General features: G+C 37.5%; 1 protein-coding gene across 1 annotated transcript in view; it reads right to left on the reverse strand.

Moving 5' to 3' along the window:
- Positions 1 to 22,708, reverse strand: part of PDGFC (platelet derived growth factor C) — a 198,510-nt gene that overhangs the window by 4,460 nt on the left and 171,342 nt on the right. The window contains exons 4-5 of the mRNA XM_045998168.1: positions 9,965 to 10,172; positions 4,814 to 5,031 (exon numbers count right to left, since the gene is read on the reverse strand). Coding sequence (XP_045854124.1) covers positions 4,814 to 5,031; positions 9,965 to 10,172 — 426 coding nt within the window. The remainder of the gene's footprint in view (positions 1 to 4,813; positions 5,032 to 9,964; positions 10,173 to 22,708) is intronic.

Below are 22,708 nucleotides of genomic sequence, written 5' to 3' on the forward strand. Positions count from 1 at the left end.
AATCGTCCTCTCCTCTAGAAATGCTTAAGTCAAGATGCAATCACCCAATAAAAGCACCCCCACCCCAGCCTTCATCCACTGATCTTTTGGAATTTACAAATAGCAGAAGAATCTCATAATGTTCTAGTGATACTAAATCTTAGATGAGACATTCTAATACATGGGAGGGGGCTTAATTAGGGCTTTCCTTCTTAATTTCTTTCCAAAATTTTGTTTTGATTTGGGATGAGAAAGACTTGGAAAATGACCAACAGGTCCCAGATCATGTGAAAGTAGACAGTTTTCAGGACATAATTTATATGATTCCATAAAAGAAAGAAGCCAGAAGCACATTTCACCCAAGTTTGAAAGAGAGGTTCAAACTAAAATTACAAAACAAATTACATGAAAAAAATAATCCAGGGGAAAACTAAAATCAGGGATTTAAGAGATTAGATCAGGTATAGAAAGAACCATCAAGAAATAGATCAACATGTACCACTGCCTACACTGTGCAAAGTGCCATTAAATTTGGGGTGTGACAGAACTTTGGGAGATGGGCCTCCCTACTAGAGAAAGGTCACTGAGTTATATCCTTTTTACCCAGAACAGATCCATGCAAGAAGAGTAAGACCATACAGGGAATGAAGATGAATGAGAGAATAGCTAACATGTATTAACAGCTTGAAATGTACCAGACCTGGTTCTAAGTGTTTTGTCAGCTTTCTGAACCCTCACAATAGGATATGAGGGTTAGGTGTTCACTTTAAACACAAAAGTTTAGGAGGCACAGGAGATAAAGTCATTTGCCCAAGGTTAAACAGCTGGATGTCTGGTTTTGGAGTCTGTTTTCTTAAGCACTAAACTGTAATGTGATCTTTGCTTCTTAATTCTCAATTTGGTAAAAAATAAAAATAAATGATGAAGTAGCAACAATCGTCCATTGAGAGATCTCTCAAGTTCTACAAAGGCACAGAAGACGGACTGGCAGGAAAGTAGGAAAAGTTTCAAGGAAGAGGTAACACCTAAGTTCATTTATATGTAAAGTCTTGCTTTCTGAAATATCCTATTTGGGAGATGGAAAAATCATTAAGGAAATCGGGGTGTGGGGGGGAATGGTTTCCTAAACAGTGTCTAGTAATCAATACAAAAGCAATAAGAATCTTGTTAACAGTAAGATTATGCTATAATATCAAAATATGTAACAAGAATATTATCCTATATATTATGAACCTTTTAAATTTCTAGACTTATTTTCGGTACAGTGATCGAACCCACTGAAAATGGTAAAGAAACCAAAACAATAACTATAATATCTGTAGTAACATGAGGAATCTAATTCAGCTTAATAGTTAGGGAAGCTGGTATAATAGAGATAGATGAAGTAGAGAAAAATTAGAACGTCTAAACTCTGTCTTTGCTTCTGTGTTCTCCCTGAGGTAGGATAATCTTTTTTTTTTTTTTTCATTTTTTTTTTATTTGACAGAGAAATCACAACTAGGCAGGAGGCAGGCAGAGAGAGAGAGAGGGGGAAGCAGGCTCCTTGCGGAGCAGAGAGCCCGATGTGGGGCTCGATCCCAGGACCCTGGGATCATGACCTGAGCGGAAAGCAGAGGCTTTAACCCACTGAGCCACCCAGGCGCCCTGGTAGGATAATCTTTAAACTGAAAACTGGAACAGCAGTCATCAAAAAGAACTAGGGCCCAAAATAAGCTTCACTTTAAATGAGTTTAGTCTTTAGATCCACATTAATGGTACTCAGTGACTTAATGATTTTAGAACTTTTTGAAATTATGTTTAAAAATCATTTCATTTATTTATTTATTTTTTTAAAGATTTTATTTATTTATTTGACAGATAGAGATCACAAGTAGGGAGAGAGGCAGGCAGAGAGAGAGAGAGGAGGAAGCAGGCTCCCTGCCAAGCAGAGAGCCCGATGCGGGACTCGATCCCAGGACCCTGAGATCATGACCTGAGCTGAAGGCAGCAGCTTAAACCACTGAGCCACCCAGGCGCCCCTCATTTATTTTTTAAGAGTTTATTTATTTGACAAAAAGAGAGAGCAAGAGAAAGCCCGCCAGAAAGTACAAGTTGGGGGACAGGAGAGGCAGAAGGAGAAGTAGATTCCCCACTGAAGAGTAGGGAGACTGACAAAGGACTTGATCTCTGAAATCACAACCTGAGCCTAAGGCAGACAATCTCCTGAGCTACTCAGGTGCCCCAAGATAATTTCACTTATTTAGAAGTAGTAGTACTAAACTCAGAACTTACCTCCAAAACATCAGACCGAGAAAAATGTAGGCTTCAGAAATGATCAATTACACCAAACAGATAAAACTCTTTTTTTTCATAAGGTAATTTGTTAATAAAAACCTATCATGGAAAAATTAATGACTCCTACAAAGCATTATAAAAAATTAAGACATGATTGTTACTGGAGGTATTTGTGAGAAATGTGGAGTATTGTATTTCCCCACACACATGCATTAGAGATATTTGTGGGAAACTTGTCTTAGGTGGTCACACAATTAGATAACCATCCATACTTGTCTGTGTGTACGTACAGATAATGCATACATAACCGTCCCACCCAAAGACTACAGAATAAGGAATGATGTCATTCTGGAAGAGGGCCAGTGAGTTTCACAAGCACTGCGCACAGTCTTTCCGCACACAGGAGTTTTATCTGAGCCGCTAAACAGATGCCGCACACTCTGTGGCAACTTTCTTAACAACCTAAAACCAATGTTATTTGAAATGAAATCTGTAAGTAGAGGACAGATGACAATCCAGTCGACTTGAGGACTGAGTGAGCTGACCAAAAACATGATGTAGGCTCAGCATCTGATAAGCTGGTTTAAAACAGCTACTCTGACTAGTCTGGGTTTTATAGCTCTAGGATAGTGACTATAAATCAAGAGTTGTTGGCTACCTCCGGGTCCCGGGATACACTGTATTTAATGAGGATATGTTTCAGAAAGTCCACAATTAGACGATCTTAGGTGAGGAAAGTTCACTCTCCTTTAATTTCCGTTCTTATCACAGCCTTTCTAGTCACCAATCAGTTCTAATGCCTGCCTCGATTTTAAGGCCTTTTATTGAGTCTGTCTGGAACTGCCATATTAGGGGTTTCTCCTTGACTCTCAGATTCCCAGTTCAGAGTAGCAGCAAGGCAGGCTTCTGAGCATAGCCTGGCTGGAGCAACCTGAGCCACCAAGCTCATGATCATTGCCTTCCTGAAAGGGGAGCAGAGACCGTTCCCAGCACAGGATCTTTAGAAGCACAGAATGCAGAACTGAAAGTAGGACATGAGTACTGGTGGTAAACAGCCCTCTTTTTTTTTTTTTTAATCACAGACTGCCAGTTTGGGATGTGACTTTCCAAAAATGGCAACTGACTGATTGTCAGGGAAAAACCTGAGAGGTTATCGTATCTTACATTTATTTGAACAGAGGTTAAGTATCCTGCTGATGGTTACGAGTAGATGGTAGATCTAGGATGGAAACAGGGTTCCTTGTCGATTGGGATCCAGTGCTTCTGTCCCTCTTTATCAGCTGCCAGCGCAATACTGGTGAAAGGCGCGGGGTAAGGGGGTTCCAGCCCTGCTAAGTAAGTGCACTTTAGGACCCCGGGCAGCTTTAGTTTAGCTAACAGATAAGGGTTTTATTGATGTCCTTATGCACATGAAAAATTATTTTATTAAGCAGATATTTATGATGTATTACTCTTTGGGTTAGTGGAAAAAAATACAAAGTAATGAGATAAAGTTATACCGAAATGAAGTCAGAAGGGCCGATTTCGGTGTGGTATAATGTAAATGTTTTGTGCAAATTAAGGTTACCTCTATAATCCCAGTGTCTTGGGATCAAGCCCCACATCAGGCTCCCTGCTCAGCGGGGAGTCTGCTTCCCCCTCTCCCTCTGCCTGCTGTTCTGCCTACTTGTGCTCTTTCTGTCAATAAATAAAATATTTAAAACAAACAAACAAAAAATTAAGGTTACTTCAGCAAGAATGTTTTGCTTCCTGATGTACAACGCTACACAATGTTGCTGGAGAAAGGGTGGGCTTAACTGGGGTATTCTAGCACTAACAAAAATTTGGAGTAAGTTCTAAGGTTCCCAAGGCTCTGAAAAACAATCATTACTAACATTTAGTATTTATATTTTCCTTAATTCCACAGAATAGAGATGAAAGGAATCCATAAAAGGCTTAGCATGCTATTTGGAGCAAAATGAATAATAGGAAGATTGGTGTAAGTATGAAGATGTCTTCTTGGGATTTATGTTCCTGTATTGCCCCAAGTGGAAAAATAAGTATCAAAGATCTCCTTTCTCCAACAGAGACAAATCTGTCTTTTAAAATATTTTCCCTTCATATTTTGAAATGTGTAAAGCTAAAAAATTTCACTCATTTTTCCCCCCTGCAGAACACATTTCCTTTTTTTTTGTATGACAGATGAAAACGTCACTGACCACCCATGTCATACAATCAGGACAAGCTAGCTAAATCCTCAATGCCCGGGTTTTTGAGTTCAAGGTCCTGATGATTTACCATACATTTCTTGAAAATACAGTGGCTTCCTTTGACATTTTAGAAAAACTTGATCACACGTATAAGTAAATGTAGAATTGTAAAACAAGCAATAAGAAAACAAGCATTTGATTCTTAATAAAAAAAATGAAAACATGAAATATTTTGCCAACTTTATTTGTTCTTTTTCCATGAAGACTATGCCTCTCTTTTAAACAAAAATTCATTTCAGATACACGGCTTTGTCATCTTTTTTTTTTTTTTTAAGGCGCAAAGGAACTCAAGAAGAAAAGAGTATACCTACCTCGTGATATTTTTTCGTGACTTTGCTTGGGACACATTGACACTCCTTGCAATTGTGGGGACAGCAGGCACAGTTCCCACCACAGCGTTTAACCAGGAGACAACCTGGCCAGAAAATGCTGTCGGTTCTCTTTAGCTCTTCCCTTATGGACACTGAGAAGTTACGTGGTGTGCAGCTGTAGAGTCGTACCTCCTCCTTTAGAAGGTTCAGGTCCACCACTACATGGCATAAAAGAAAGCGAAGAAAAATAACATGGTTATGCCCTGAGCCTGAATCTGTTTCATCAAGATCTTTCCATAGAGAAATCTGTTTTACTGACACTACGCCCAACAAGGCCTCTTCTTACTTTGATGAGGTTTTGGGGCTCTGCCGCTCGCAACTTGGACTTTTCATTTTATAGTCAACAAAGGTTCATTATGTCGTACTGTCCATTAAAGAGGTGCCATTGTGCAGTGTTAAGAACAGAGCCAACAAAACAGTTGAGAGCTATAAATAGGAAACTTTACACAGAAAAAGAGCGCTACACCTTTTAACCCTCATAAAAAAGTAAACAAGGAGAGCATTGGAAGGGAAGAGTAGAATGTAAAATGATGAATGCTTGGATTAAAAAACAAATGCAATTTTTAAAAGGATTAGAAGCTCAGGCAATTAATGAAGAACAACTTACAGAAATCTACTGCCAAGACTTTATATAATTTTCCTGGCAATGAGACTCAGAAGATGCAAAAAGGGCACGAAAGACATGAATTTTTGAGGACAGCTGAGTAGACCATGAGTGAAAAAAATGATACACTTTAAAAGGGCTGAGGTTGCTGAAGACCCCTGCTTCCGGTTTCAAATAACATTTGAAATTCAGTTTAACTAGGCGCCTTCAGATTTCTATTCTTCTCCTAAAGGATGGAAAAGATGTCTACTTTATAATGATTGTCTCTCTTCTTTTAGCAAGTTGGTTAACTACGTAGTGCTTTATTCTTGAAAAGTATACCTACTTGTGAACCAAACAAAAATATTCTTTCATCAGACTGTTGTAGTGAATTCTTAATCATTGTTTTTAACTACAAAATGATACTTGCCTCAGTTAATTTATATCAAAATAGCATTTCATATTTAATATGAATTTATATAAAACATGAATAGTACTTAATTACCATATCCTGTAATTTTAATTTCTGCTTTAAAACTATGCCTTTTATTCCCTAGAAATATTCAAATAATAGCAATTGCAATAAAACTGAAGAGTTTTGGATAACATACAATTCATCAAAACTTTTTCTTCAAAAAAGATTTTATTTATTTATTTATTTATTTTTAAAGATTGTATTTATTTATTTGACAGACAGAGAGAGATCAAAAGGAGGCAGAGAGGCAGAGAGAGAGAGGAGGGGGAAGCAGGCTCTCTGCTGAGCAGAGAGCCTGTAGTGGGGCTAGATCCCAGGACCCTGAGATCATGACCCAAGCCAAAGACAGAGGCTTAACCCAGGCGCCACCCCAAAAGGAAGATTTTATTAAAATTTGAAATATTATCTAATAGAATAAATCGGTTAAGTACCTTTTCACTAATATTGGAAACATTATAAATAAGAATTGGAAAAAAAGAAGCATTTTCTGGCTAAGGATGTCTTCAAGAAATAAGCACTATGTATTCCAGTTTTAAAAAAAATTAAGTGTTAATATTTGAAAATAATTTTAAAATGAGAACATGATTAAGAATCAAATGCTTGTTTTCTTATTGCTTGTTTTACAATTCTACATTTACTTGTACGTGTGATCAAGTTTTTCTAAAATGTCAAAGGAAGCCACTGTATTTTCAAGAAATATATGGTAAATCATACATATGCAACTGTAAATTATAAGCACAAGTCAACTATAGGGTTGACTAAAACCTTGGTCAAGTGTAGGGAAACGCTAAAGAAATGCTCATTCCATGGGTTCATTTCAACAACTTATTTAGCTAAAAAATTGTTTCCCAACTCAATAGAAAATCACTGTTTTGAGTATTTAAAGATTCCCTTTCATCTGAAAAATGATCCTGTGAAAGCAAAGCTTTTAAATATTTTAAATATTTAAGAGGAAATGAGTTCATTCTTTTGTGTGCCACAAAAGACCAACTTATCTCTAAAAAAGTAATGAGATAATTGAGTGAAATGATGTCACATATTTCACCTGATTTCATTTGGCTGAACTAATAGTATATGTACATATTGCTCTTTCATTGTTAAAGCTATTTGTGAGTTTATCTGAATCTTTTCTCTAGAAGTTACTATCTGGGCAAGAAGGGTTTAGAAAGTCAAAAACATACATGAAATACAAAACCAGTTGCCAAAATTTTCAATGCTTATTTAAGATTTATACCTCTTTAGAATGTGAATGAAGCTCTCCGCTTTCAAAGGATATTCATCTACCTCAGTTTTAAACACACTATTTCATGAACTAGAAAATGAGACTGTATATGTTCACTTTAAAATGTTTACTTAACCACAATAAAAGGTTAGATAGATTTCCCCAGTGAACTGAGTTATGATACCTGCTACAATGTGAAAATTTAAACACACTTGCAACTTAGCTTCCACTCATTTATCATGTTTGACACAACAGTCAAAAGCCCTTTTTAAGTACTGTGTAAGCCTGACTTAGAAAATAAGGTCTTTTCTTTTTCTGCAGTAGCAAGGTATGAATGAAAACCCTAAGTCAGAGGAAGAAAAGGAAAGAAACAAAACAAAACAAAATAAAAACACTGAAAAACCCAAACGCAGTGCACACTGCAATTAAGGATTTTCAGTTTGGGATATCTTATTTGAAATATAAGCTTCCTACTCCTAAGGCTTCAAGCTCATCTAAGCCTCATTACAATAAGGAATGTGACTATAATTTGATGTTACAAATTCTCCAAAAATTGTACAAAACTTCTGCATAAGAAAAATGAAAAAAAAAATCAAAAAAGAGAAAGAAAGATCATGTCCAACACATATTTTTTTCATAACCTAATTATAGTCTTATGGTGGTTTCCTGTGTAAAATATCTGAAAAATAAAAATCAGTGTTTGGGTTCTTTATTTCTTTTCTGTAACTACTTCCTAAGACATGTATTAGTTTGTCTTTCTAAAGAATGAAGATTTTGAGTAAGGCACCCATTAAGGTCGTTTTCCTAATGCAGATTTTCTTGTTCAGATTCACCAATATTGCAAGTTCCACTAAAAAAGCTAATGCGGACTGAAAAAAAAAATAATGGGTACATTTTCCTTCGTTAGTTGCTTACTCTCTTAAGATACTCAGCTCAAGGATATTCTATTACTGTAACTCAATCTGAGGGTGGTCTCCGTAAGATGAATGTCGTAACACTGTGATATGTTTATTCTGTGGAAAATCAATTTCGATGTCTAATTAGGAGCTTTTAAACGTTTTACTCCTTGTTCCTTTGTAGAAAGACTCTCGGGAGGGGAGTTGGTTTTGTCTACAGAGATGTTATCCCACACCTGCATTTTAGTTTACGTAGAGTTCCAAAAATATGCACTGATTTTCTCACACTTACTGTATGCTTAAAAAGTTGATAGTTTTGGCAAACTGCAAAAGGCTTTAATTTGGAAAGTGCTAAATGAATATTTGAAAGATCTGGTTCGGTGCTGGATGCTTTTAAATATATGCTAGCCTCTGGCCATATCGTCACTGAGCACCAGGTGGAGAGGTACGGGGCCTAAAGGCATGGCTGGGAGGGAGATTTTGAGACTTGAATCCTGAAATCAGCTGTCAAAAACAAGATCTGAGCTTAGAACCCGGTTTACTCCCTTTGCCTCTTCCAGATCAACATGATTATCTACTTCAAATCTAACAAAGGCTCCATTCACAAGGGTTTCAGCTAGCCTTGCAGATCTTCGTTTTCCTGTTCCTAAGTGGGAGGGAAGGGAAGTGTTCGTAAGTTATTCATCAAGTTATTCATCAAGATCAAATCTTATAAATATGTAACAGCTTTCAGCATCTGGACAGGATTCGGCTGCCCATGTACTTGAACACCAATTTCAAATATTGCTGAAAGGAAACCACGTCTGTTGGCACAGCAAAATACTGTGGTTGGGCAAGTCTGGACATGACCTGCTGAGATTAAAGCTCTTGATCCAGAAGGGCTGCAACTCTAGCAGGAAAGGGCAGGAATCCGGTTTCTTTCTGACAGGATTTAGAAGAACAAGTCTGGTGCAATCTGCCCTTGTGAATTGCTCAACCTAACTAAACATTGTTCCTTCCATATAAATTCTCCAGACTGTCATTCCATTCTCTAGAGTGATCCTGGGTGGACTGCAATGTTTCTGTGAGCCTGAAATGGATTTTTTGATGCCATTATAATTAGCCAGTTATTTCTATTACTGTTTCATTTGTGTCTGATATGGATACTTTCCAAACTTGATGTTACTAGGAAAATTAGCTAACCTTAGGGAAGACTCGGTTAATGTTATTTCCAATCTCTTGATCATATGGAATTAAGTTTAGTTATCAACACTTTTACTCTTGGACGGAGATAGGCTTATAGGGTCAAGTGGTCATTTCAGAGGCAAATTTACAGAGAGAACAATTATCATGGTATGGGTACCCTTCGGTCATTCTTTTCTTGCTCTGGATGCTGTCTTGGAAACTCTTAGCTCTATATTATGATGAGCCACTGTTATTTTCCATATTATTTATAGAAGTCTATAGGCTTAAGAGATGGAAATTGATATAACCCTGGCCATCGGAGACATGGTAGGTGACAATTTTTATTTCTCTCCCTTTTCTAAGGCCCAAATCTGGTTAGCAGCTAAGGTAATCTCTCTTGAATCTCTAAATCAATACACCCCAAATATTAAATGTGAATAAGCAGTGCTTCTCACGAAACATAACAGGGGACTTCATCAAAATGGTATTTTTGAGTTAAAGAAATGGCAAGAATTTTCAGCAAAAGTATTCCTTTTAATCTTCTAAACCCCCTGAATTATAATTGCTTCTTTTTGTATGCATCCTTATTTAGTGTGTAAATATGCCCAAATGTTACAACAATGGGCTGTTTACACATATCATGGAAGAATTTTAAACTCTACTCCTCAGAAGCTGTGGTAGAGGGATCCGAAACACTAAAATTGCTAAGAAAATTAAACGGGGTTGGTTCTAATCGGAAGAGAAAACTTACCTCTGGATTTTCTTCCAAAAACAAACGCCTTGCCAAGAAGTTGCCAGGTTGGCCTATATAGATCTTCCAAGTCCAACTGCCACCTGTCTGGTTCAAGATACCGAATGAGATCTTCCAAGGTACTGAAGGCAGTGACAGCGTTATTAAGCAGATCCAGTGGCAAAGCTGAAGGCGGTAATACAGAAGGGCTCACAGCTTCTGTGAATTGCTGAAAGTAAAATGAATCTTATGTTAACTGTTTTAAAAATGGCAATGTATGGGGCGCCTGTGTGGCTCAGTGGGTTAAAGCCTCTGCCTTCGGCTCAGGTCATGATCCCGGGGTCCTGGGATCAAGCCCCGCATTGGGCTCTCTGCTCAGTGGAGAGCCTGCTTCCCCCTCTCTCTCTCTGCCTGCCTCTCTGCCTATTTGTGATCTCCGTCTGTCAAAAATAAATAAAATCTTAAAAAAAAATGACAATGCATTTCTTCTGGACTTAGGCATGAAGTAAGGTAAACTGAGGCTGAAAATGCAAAAGGAAGTGAAATTGTATTCAACCCAAATCAGAACTAATTTCTTTGCAAGTTCACGTAGATCAATTCCAATAGATCTTTGTGCAGTCAGTGAGAAAGACATTAACCTTCATTATCACAAACCATGGCGGATGTGGATATCTGATGCTTAAATAAAAAAGAAAACGTCTTTATGATTCAATTAGGGACTTACAGTGGAAATTATAACACCATTTACCCAATTTTTCTTTCATTTTTCACTTTCTATTTTCCTGCATCTGGAAAATCACCAGGTAGTTAAGCAAATGAGTGTCAGATAAATTAAAAATTTAATATAAAATAATTAACCCATGAAGAATTAGAACAAAACACACGAAAAAAGCTTTTCACGTTGGAGAAGAACTTGTTAGTCAAGATGGAGAACACCCAAACCATAAAAAATAACTTTGATACATTTGCCCATACTTTTTTGATAAACAGGATTAAAAGACAGACACTGGGAGAATGGCCTGAGGAACGACATGACTGTCACAGGACGAGTGTCCAGCATATACAAAAACACCCAACAACTCAAAAGAGAATGGGCAAATTCCAGACAAGTAGCTTGAATGTCCAGTCGACATATAAAAGCATGCTAAAATCCATTAGTTATCAGAGAAATGCAAAACAAAGTGAGGTCTATTTCACATACAAAAAAGGAGATATTACTATCTCACGTATGTGAGATTGGCAAGGATTTAAAAGAAAAGGACTGCCAAGAATGTGGGTAAATTTGAATTTCTCTATTCCGCCTGCGGAAGTGAGCATAAATTGGTACAACCACTTCAGTTGATTTAATGGATGTACACAGGATATTAGATAAAAGATTTATATGATCCCTGTCTCTGCAATTCACTTTTGAGGTTTACATACTTTTATTTGTGCACATGGAAATATGTGCAATGATATTCATTACAGTGTTGTTTGAAATAAAGAGAAATTCAAAATAATCTAAATGCCAAGGTATAGAGCAAGAAATTAAAATACATAACTTTAAATGTTTAGTCACAAATGGGCAATAATTTCAATGAAAGTTCAATGGCAAACGTGCCCCCACAACCACCAACTTTTAACAAAACAGACTAAAGGTAGGGAGTGGTAGATCAGAACTGAAATCAAAATAGGCGGAACAAATACATGAACAGATGCTCAACTTATTTTTTTTATTACTTATTACCTTTATTTATTAATACTAACTTTGCTGAGGAGAGGAGAGGAAGAGCGTGGAATAGGAAATTTATGTCAACTCATGTTCATTACAGTAGTATTTACAATAATAGAAAGTTGATAACAAATCTAAACTTAAAATATTGGAATAGTTACTTGCACTGTACTCAAACTGAAATGGCGTACAGTCATGAAAAATGAGGTCCTTTAAGAATTTTTATCAACAAAAGAAATGCCTACAATGTAGAAAGTGACAAAAACATCCCCAAGCTATATAAATATGCCCTGATTTAATATACATAAATACTTAACATACATGTCCTATTTTTAACATTTTTATAAAAATAGGTTCCTTTTAGAGATTCAATAAAAGTTATAACATTTGTTATAATAACTTAAATAACTATCACGTAAGCTCTTCCTTTCATCCTGATTACTTGGATCCTGGGCCAGATACTGGAAACAATGTACTATTTATAGCAGCAGCTAACTCTGTTGATCTGCTTTTAGCCCTTCCTTATTCCTTTTATTCTCTGCTGCATAACACTGGGTTAATCTACCTAAAATAAGTTATCACTGATCATGTGATGAATCTGGACAAATGCCTAGAGTGATTTCTCATCTGGAGGATAAAATCCAAATTCCTTACCCTGCACTCAGGATCCTCACAATCTGACCTCTGCTCAACTTGCCCCTCTAATCCTCTACTCATCAAAGACATGCACATTTTGTTCCAATCAATCCAGTCTCTTCACTAACTACTGCACATGTCATACTCATCACAGACCTTGTTCCTCTATCCATGTTAAATACGGCCCCCCTTCCCCCATATGCAATCCTCCCTCCTGTGATCCAGACGGTAAATCTTTGCCATTTATAACGGTCTTTCTCGAAACATGATTCATCCGTGAAAATTTCATTAATAACAGACCATCGTTGGCCATATATCTCAATTGTGTCAATTTGAAAAAGATCTCCTTTCTGGGCTATCCCGTGGGCACATGGTTTGAAAAGCAGAAGCTGCTCTGTCAGTTAAAAAGTGGACCCAAAAAAAAAAAAAAAAAAGAAAAAAAGGACCACTGTTCTGTGGGGCAGGCATGGGCCTCATAGCTTTAGGGGTGCAGAGTCCTCTCTGCCCACAGGAAGGGAAGCATTTTTATATAACATAATGAGCAGAAATGAATGTGGCAGTCTTGGATCAAAGCTGATTTCATTCTTAGTGTAAAGATCTAATATCAAGAGTCTGGCTAAAATATTATTAGCACTAAGATGTTTTCAATTATTCCATTCAACTTTTTAGAGTAGAAACCAAATGTAATATATTTCTATTTACTCCCAGTATTTTTTTAATTGTCCAAGAAATACAAAATTGCTTTGATAGAGAGTACTATTACAGTTGATAACTATATTATGGATATAAATAAACAATTACCTAATAAAAGCTTTCACTGTTAATTCAACCAATTTGATAATACTGATTAAATTTATAATGTGAAAAGGTTAATGCAAATGTTTTGCAAATTTTTAAAAGATAGGCCAAAATGTATGTTTATATAAAGTGAAAATGAAGGGTCGGTAATACTCAAAGAATAACTGAGTTATTACTCATGACTATGACGATATAAAACAAATCAAATGTGTCATGATCTGCACACCGAGAGTAAACGTAGAAAGCTAAAACAAAAATATATTCTTCATTAAAATGTCAGAGTGCAGATGTATATTTTAGGTATGATATTAAATTGTTATTTAAGCTATTTTCAATTAGACTATAATCCAAATAGGGGTTGACTTATTTTGTTTCCACATTTCTTTGAGAGTCTCTGCATAGAGCGTTACTATTGAAGCAATGAGAAGTTCCAACTGAGACCAACATTGCTGAGCTAAAAGTTCAAAGTATTTATACAAAAGAAAGCAAAACAAAATAAGCCTGTAATAGGGAACAAACAAAATACACACACCTTGGATTCAGTGAAATATTAGAATATCAATCTCCTGAAAGGACAAAGATTGGAAGAACACAATTTAGCATACATTACCGCATGCGTATATTGGTCTACACCATAAACTTACAAGTTTCTAAATATTTAAATTGAAATAAGATGTTTTTAAAAAAGGTAACAACACACACATACATGCATACACACACACACACACACACACACACACACACAGCAGTCCCCACCCCAAAACTGGAGGGGATAACCAGCTTGCTTCCCCTGGATTCTAAGAATCAATCTTTCTAAGAGAAAGCAGTGCTTTCATTTAAGGGCTTTCTCATGACTCTTAACCACGCCCACTGGTTCAGGGAACCACCAAGCTGTTAATGTTTGTACTTCTGCTTTTCTAAGACCTCTAAAGGGATTCTCAGAGAAAAGGGGGAGCAATGGAAAAAAGAAGTCAGAGGGGGGAAAATGCCCTCTGATATTTTTAAGTTTTAATTTTTCCTCTAACCAAAAACTACTTTTAGTTGAAGTCATAGCTCTTTCTCTGAAATTGAGTGTCTAAAGAATTCCAACAATATCTTTTGCATTTAAAAATACTTACGCTGGGCTAAGTGCCTTGGGTTGAATTGGATCTGCACATTCTCCACTTCCTCTCTCTTCTATTCACCATGAAAAGAGATACTTATTACTAAGTTATGGGTTGCCCTAAGGCTACTTGGTGGATGATAATGGTCAGTAATGGAAGGCACAGTTTCCTGGTGTTCTGTCACGTAAACGAAATCAACACCCTTAGTGGGCCAGGAAAAAAAAAAAATTCTGCCATTACGTGCAGGGTGGCAGTGACAACCTGGTGGCTGTCTAGTTCCAGCCTAGATGTTCAGGTATGTCACTTGAAGGGACAGATGGTGAAAGGGCAGGAGGAGATCTGAAATCTCTATGCAGTGAAGTGACCTGTCAGATAATGCATTTTTAAAATATCAAGGTCATGTACTAAGAAGGGTCCTAGACATAAATGAGGTCTTCTACAATTCTTGGCGAAAATCATTCTGAATGACAGTATGACATGGGAGAAGAGCCCTCATCAAGGGTGAGTGTCTAGACTCTAATCCTGGAGCTGCTCAGATTTAGGGAAGAGCATTGGGGCAGACATGATAACCCCTCTGAGCCTCAGTTTCCTGATCCGTAGAGCAACATTTGCTAAACTCAGTTACCTTTAAGTTTCTTTCCAGGTTTCAAATTTAAGAATTCTATATAATTGTCAGATATGAGAGGATTCATTTTCTCCACATCCTTGCCAACACTCATCCCCTGTCCTCTTGACAGCCATTCTAACCAGTGTGATACCTCATCATGGTTTTGATTTCTGTTTTCCTGATGATGAGTTATGTTGGGCATCTTTTCATGTACTGTTAGTCATTTGGATGTCTGCTTTGAAAAAAACTATGTCTATTGAGATCCTCTGCCCATTTTTTAAAAATCAGTTTGTTTGTTTGGTTTGGTTATTGAACTGTATGAGTTCTTTTTTTTTTTTTTTAACTGTATGAGTTCTTGATGTATTTTGGATATGAACCCTTTATCTGACATATGGTTTGCAAATGTTCTGTTCCATTACACAGGTTGCCTATTCATTTGGTTGACTGGTTCTTTGATGTGCAAAGCTTTTTATTTTGATATGACTCCACTGGAAGATTTTTGCTTTTGTCACTTTTGGTATTATTTCCAAAAAATCCTTAGGCACTGTTGTGGGAATGTAAATTTGCTCAGCCATTATGGAAAACAAAATGGAGGTTCTGTACAAAATTAAAAAGAGAACTACCATATCATCTGCAATCCCATTTCTGGATTTATATACAAAGGAATGAAAACAGGATATCAAAAAATAGTTATCCTATGTTTATTGCAGCATTATTCACAATAGCCAAGATATGGAAACAATCATCTATCACTGGATGAATGGGTAATGAAGATGTGGTGTATATCTACAATGGAATATTATTCAGCCATGAGAAAGAAGAAAATTCTGAAATTTTGACAACATGGATGGAACCTGAGGGCATTGTACTATGTGAAGTAAGTCAGAGAAAGAAAGACAAGTACTGTATGATTTTACTTCCAGAATCTCAAAAAGCTGAACTTGTAGAAACAGAATAGAATGGCAGTTAGCAGGGGTGGTGAGGAGGAGTGTGGTTTGGGAGAGTTGGTGAAACGGTACATACTTGCAGTTAAAAATTAATAAGTGTTGGAGAATACATAACATTGTGATTATAGTCAACAATACTGTACAATATACTTCAAAGATGTTAAGAGATCTTAAATGTTCTCATTACAAAAACAGAATCATGTGATGTAAATGTTAGCTGATGGTATGGTGGTAATCATGCTGCAGTATATAAATGTATGAAATTGACACATGGTACAACTTACATTCACACATTATATGCCAATTATATCTTGATTTAAAAAGAGAAGAGGAAAAAATTAAAAAAAAAAAAAAGAGTCCAGTACTGCTTCAGCAAAATTTTGGAAAGCTGCAAAAACAAAACACACTCCTTAGTAAATATGTGATGGGGAGGAACTCTATTTTTTTAAAAATTTTTCCTTGTTGTTTTAGATTATCTGTAAATTTTGGGAGATACTGCCCTATTCTACAGCTAACATAATTTGACATTTTTTTTCCTATTCTGAAGTGCATACAAGTTTACCCTACTTTTTAAGAATCCAAATGTCCCTATAAAGGCATATGTATCTAGCTTATGAAAGGAAGCTGTGTGGCTCTAAAAATCAGAAGGAAACAGGTTCACGTTTAGAGAATTGATATCAGCATGTTTTCAAATACATATAGATACGTGCTGTGTTGTGAGCTGAATTGTGTCCCTTTAAAATCCATATGTTGAAGCCATAACCTTCAGTACCTCAGAACAAGACTGAGTTCAGAGGCGGGGTCTTTAAAGAGGTAATTCAGTTAAAATGAGATCATTTGGGAGGAGCCTAATCCAGTATGGCTGGTCCTTTGAGGAGGAGGAAATTGCTTATAGACACACTCAGAAGAAAGACCACAGGGGGAAGATGGCTAGCTGTATGCCAAAGAGAAAGACCTTAGAGGAAACGAATCCCATTGATACCTTGATCTGGAACTTCTAGACTCAAGAACAGGGAGAAAATAAGTTCTGTTGTGTAAGCCACCATTCTGTGGTATTTTGGAAGAGCAGCCCTGGCGAAGGAGAGCATGGTATCATCATCGCCTTCTCACCACCTATCGAGCTGCCAACGAAGATGAATTTTATACTATATCCATTAAATCATTTCACGTTTATTCAAAACTTATGAGATGGGCACTGGAAACAAAACAGACCAAAATGCTTGCCCTGGTGAAGTTTAACCTTTATAAGCCAAGTATTCCCTCTCTAGGAGAGCTTCTCCCCCTCCTTATTCTAAGAGTGATTTTTCCCTTGACAAAGCAAAGCCACACGGAGAATTTGCTCCTGTGAATCACATAAGTAACTCAATTGTATCACAAAAATCCTGGTGAGCATGCACTCAGCGTGAAAAGTGAATTTAATGTGAAGGAGTACTGAAAAATAAATATATTTCTACTTGGTTGTTGAAAAATAAGTGGTAGTCCCTGTGTTCATACCAAGTAATGGCCATCTGAGAATAGTGTTACCAGCTCAACACAGCAAGTTTGGCTGCAAGAAGGAGTTCCCTCTTGACTTCTCCAGTGTTAACTTTAGGAAAAAATCAACATTTTGGTATCTTTGCATTTTATTACGGCCACTTTAAATATTTTATGCATTATTTATCATCTTTTCCTTTTTTAGAAAAAGAAAAGCTGACTTCCTGTTTGGAATAGTACCATCTGAGTTGCTTATAATTTCACAACAAATAGTTACGTATCTCTAAAAAACCAGAGCTTGTCTTTTTATTAGGATTTTTGTGGCAAGTGTAATTTCAAAAATACAACATTTACCATGAATCTTCCCTGGACGAATACACACATACAAATGTTTACTCTGAGTAGCGTAGCAACCTTGCAAAACTTTTAGGGCCTGTAAAGATTTCTGTTGCAGCTTTTAGTCAACTGCATACAGTACATTTCAAACTGATAAGGAGTCTTTCACTTCATTCATACCTAACAGAAGGGTTAGGAAAGCTGATTAGGTTTTATGACTGTTGCAGTCATGAAAAACAAAAACAAGATAATAACCCAGGTGCTGAAAGAGAAGAAAAAAAACCTGGCTCAGTCTTGTTACATCACTTCCTCAGGGTGTGCTTGATCTCATTTATAGAATGTCGAGCTGATACAATGTATATAGATCTGACTTTTTAAAGAGCTTAGGAAGCAGACAGGGCATGCAGACAAAAAATGCCTGCCAGGAACCACTAACGGGAGGTTCTCTAAAGACACAAGAATGCCCTGGAACAATTCATTTAAACATGCTTCTTTGTCCTTCCCCTAGTTGTTATCTGAATTCATTAAAAAAGCTATCTTCGTCATGTTTTTAAATTATTTTTAAACCTGCAAAGAAAAGCAAATGCTTGCATTCCTCCTTGAGAACAGATGTTTTAATACTCTGTGGGTAATGCAGATTATATATTAAGTGAGAAATCCTAGGGAAGGTGGCCGATTGTATGTCATATCAGGTCTTAATGTTGAGAGGTTCTTACTGAAAGACCATGGTAATTGAATAAAACTTGACATATCTATACAAGCAATGGTAGCGATGGGCCAGTATGAAAAACGAGAAATGTTTACCATCCAGAACTTAAAAGCAGTGATTTCAAGGCTCAAGCCTGAAACTGACCTGCAAATGCCAAGGGCTTCCTGGTTGCAGGCAAACCCTGAGCAGGAGCATGGCTTGGACATGGAAAAAGAGAGGACTAGCTTTGCCGAAAGTGTTGCCTTAAAGAAAGTAATGTTTATGTTCATAGCATGGCTTCTTACTAAATAAGTGGATGAAATAATTGCTATTGGCCTGATTCCTATCAGCACGAAACTTGAGAATTACCACCATCTGACTAAATTGATGAATTATGACACTGTTACCCTCAAATCCTCCTCACCTAACGCGTTTGTGGCCCGAAGGCACCCCAATTAAAGAATTTCACCCTGATGCCAATGTCTTAGATGGAGCGGTCTCCCAGGAGCCAATCCTTTACCAGGGGGAAGGCTGATTGCCGGCTGGTGAGTCAGAGTCAACAGGCAGTTCTCCAGGTAAAACTGTGTATTAGAAGTAATAATCTGTATTGAAAACTAGAATCCCATGGGGCAACTAAATAACATACTCCCAAGCACATTTTCCTCAGTGGCATCTGTGGAAAGCCAAAATTAGGGCTTCTGTTTTTTTTTTTTTTTCTTCTGCTAAGAGTTTAAAAATTATTCCTCTGAATCAAAAAACTGGGATGGCCCATAAAAAGCTGAAACAACATTGAGCAGCTGCAAGTGTTTGACAACAAAGCCTCATATGACTTTTTTTCTAATCTTATTACATTGGATGCTTGTAAATTTGCCTTATTACAGTATTCGAGAAATGATCAACAGTAAGAAACTCCAAATGAAAGAGAACGTAAACTAAGACCGGTTAGAAGAAAAACACACCTTCTCTGAAACACTTGAATTAATGTCCACCTCAACCCCAAATCCCTAAGACTCTTTCTTACAGAAGTTTCTCTTACAGTTCAATATCCAATGTATTGTTCAATAGCCAATAAGGGAAACTTTCAGGATGCTTTGTGAAGATCTGAGAAATGATGTTTTATGTTGGTAGATATTTTCAAATCTGTGTTCAATAAGTTTAATAGTCAGAAAAGACCCTTAACTTCATTTGAATTTTGTATGAATGGAAGACCTTTCTTGAGTAAGAAACAATGGCACAGAGTTATGCATTTTAAACATTTCTTGACAGGGGCGCCTGGGGGCCTAGTGGGTTAAGCATCTGCCTTCAGCTCAGGTCACAATCTCTGGGTCCTGGGATTGAGTTCCATGTTGGGCTCCCTGCTCCCTGTGTGGCTCCCCACCTCTACCCCCTACCTCATGTTTTCTCTCTTTAATAAAAAAATCTTTAAAAAAAAACCCAAAATCTCCTGACAAGAAGAGTGGTAGCAACTAGCTGAAACTGGAGACAGTGATTAAAAAAAAAAAAAAAGGCTGTGGGGGGACAATTAGATAACCTAAAGGGAGTAGTTCACAGGTATGTAAAGTTGAAAGGTCATCAATGACCACCCCCACCCCCGCCCACTCCACACACCAGCTTGAATCCAACGGTCCATTTTCTCAGTCTTCATCCTAATGTACAAGTAGCTTTGCAAGTTTTTTTTCCTACCCCAACAGATGCTTTTCCTTAGCTCTGTTTTCTGGCTCCCCTCAATCACCCAGCCTCCACATGCTGGAGTGTTCTAAGGCTCATTGCTCAGACCATTTCTATTTTGTGTATGTTCTTTCCTGCAGTGATCTCACATGGTTTCAAAGCATTACGTGTGATTTACATGCTGACTACCATCAAATCCCTATTTCTAACCTGCACCTTTTTGCTATCACAGCAAACGGCAACTCCATCATCGGGAGTCATCCTTCGAGCCACTCCTTTGCTTATACCCTACATCCCACATCAAATTATCTTTTTTTTTTTTTTAAAGATTTTTTAGTTATTTGACAGATAGAGAGCACAAGTAGGCAGAGAGGCAGGCAGAGAGAGAGGGAAGCAGAGAGAGAGGGAAGCAGACTCCCTGCTGAGCAGAGAGCCCGATGCAGGGCTCGATCCCAGGACCCTGAGATCATGACCTGAGCCGAAGACAGAGGTTTAACCCACTGAGCCACCCAGGTGCCCCCCCCCCCATCAAATTATCTTGGTTCTACCTTCTGACTAAGTGTAGAATATGACCAATTTTTGCAGCCTCCACAGCTACCATTTTATAATCCAAGCTACCATCTGCAATAATTTAACTGGCCTTCCTGTTCCGCTTTGTTACCTGAATTACATAACAGAGATTTACATGTTCTACCACAAATGGGAGACATTACATTATTATTCATTTTTCTAGAAATAAATATCTGCTTTTCAACTTCATACTTTTCAATCACGGCTTTTATTTTAAACATTCTATTGCTTATGCAACAGTAAAACCTGATAGAAGTCTGTATGGATTTTACAAACCTCTCTTAACCTGTTAGGCCTTCTGAAAGTTGCCATTCATCCTGCCATGGAGAACATTCTATCTGGTCAGAAGGCACTCAGGAATTGTCCTACAGAATGCAGATGATGCAGACTATGTTCTCTTCAGAGAAGGACAGCCAGGCCCACCAGCCAAAGAAAACTGGGTGTTTCTGTAAATTACATGCTGAACACCTTAGCTATGCGTTGTGTGTCTGTAGGGAATAATGTTCAAAGCAGAGACACTATCACCTCCCTTAGAAAATTGTTTTAAGGATTAAGTAAACAGTGCAATTTAAAATTTTCATAAAAATTGAGCATTATACGTAGTAGGTAGTATACATAGTAGGTATTCCCATACACATTTTTATTGTATAGTCCATTGATTATTTTATTTTAAATATAATTATTTTAAAAAATTTAGTTCGTAAGTTATGCTGGTTTGTGCTGTATGGAGTGACATTACCTATTTAGTCAACGTTCAGTGATATCCCCACCCAACATTCTTTTAACACTGACATGGCAAATCAGAGCTTGTCCTGCCCCAGGGGGGAAATCCTTGTTCAAACTTCTTTCTCTGTTAAAGCCGATTTATATTCAGTTGCTCTTCTCAGGGGAGAAACAGGCATTTCACAACAGCAAATTCGGGAAATACAAGTCTAGGTATGTTTAGGGCCATGAACAGCTCTAGGCTGAGGAACTTAACAAAGATAAATATAATAATATCCTCAGCTCACATCTCTAATTTCAGTTTTCCGAATCCTTCTTCCTTGCCTATAAAGTCTTTAAGTGAAATTAAACAAATAAAACCCCAACAAAAATACAGGATTTCACTAGTCGGGCCTACTGTGTGACTGTTAACTACAGTGTGTGAGACTGCATGAAAACAAACTCCTTCAAAGTGATTATTCGACAGTGAGTACTCACCTCCATGACGGAGGAAAATATGGATTCTAATGATCTCATCAAGTGCCTAGTCATTTGCTTTTACATTTTTAATCACTCTGTGATATTCTATTAGGCCATAAAGTCTTCAAAGCTCACCCCTACATCTGAACGCCTCCAAAAAAGGAACGTGTAAATAATTTTATGTTCTTTCCTGATGTCCTGTCACATTGGTCACTACACTAAGATGAAATTGAGTCACGTGGTCAGAATTCTGGGCAAAGTGAAAAGAAATGGCCCGAGGCCAAAAAGATTGTAGAGTACGCTTGTGAAGAGTTGGTGCCGTCATCCCCAAACACACCAGAAAAGTTGATATATTCTGTTGGTATAAGCAAGACAGGACTTCAGAATCGGCGACAGATACAAGTGATATCATCTCACGGACTAATCTGTGCGGGCACTGAGGTGATGAAGATAAATCGCCATCGTGCTATTCTTACCCTTGATGGATATACCGGTGTCCCTTGGGTAAAGACTACCATGGGGGTCAAAGACTAAGTGCCACAAGGGCACTTCATTCCACCTGGAAAAATTAAAGGGAGGCTACAAAGAAGAGGTTAAAGTTAATGTAGAGCTCGGAGAATAAGAAAGGACTTATACAGATGAGAAGGAAGCACTTCTGGTATTTACAATGAGCCTGAGCTGGGAGAAAGAATGTTGCTGGGTGGAAAGGCAGAGAAAAAACAGGGCTGAAGCACTGTCCCTTGTGGGGTGAGGAGAGGATGCTGGGGTGGGAGGCTGCGGAGGCAAGCAAGGGTCTATGATTGCTTAGGAAGCCTTTGTGTTCGGCAAGCTATGGAATTTCGATCTAATCACCAAGCAGCAGGAGAATCTAAAGCAATCTGAAGAAAGGTGGAATACAAAAAAGTTTCTATTTTTGGCTTTCTACTTCTCTTCTCTGTCAAGAGTGGGGTTAAAGGGTGTGAAGACTCTAGTGGAAGTCATAAGTAAGGCTTGCGAATGGGAACCTCTGCCCATGCTTTTTCCCTTTGTTAGGAATTACCTACTTC

Source organism: Meles meles, chromosome 2 (assembly GCF_922984935.1).
Source record: "Meles meles chromosome 2, mMelMel3.1 paternal haplotype, whole genome shotgun sequence".
Lineage (NCBI taxonomy): Eukaryota > Metazoa > Chordata > Mammalia > Carnivora > Mustelidae > Meles > Meles meles.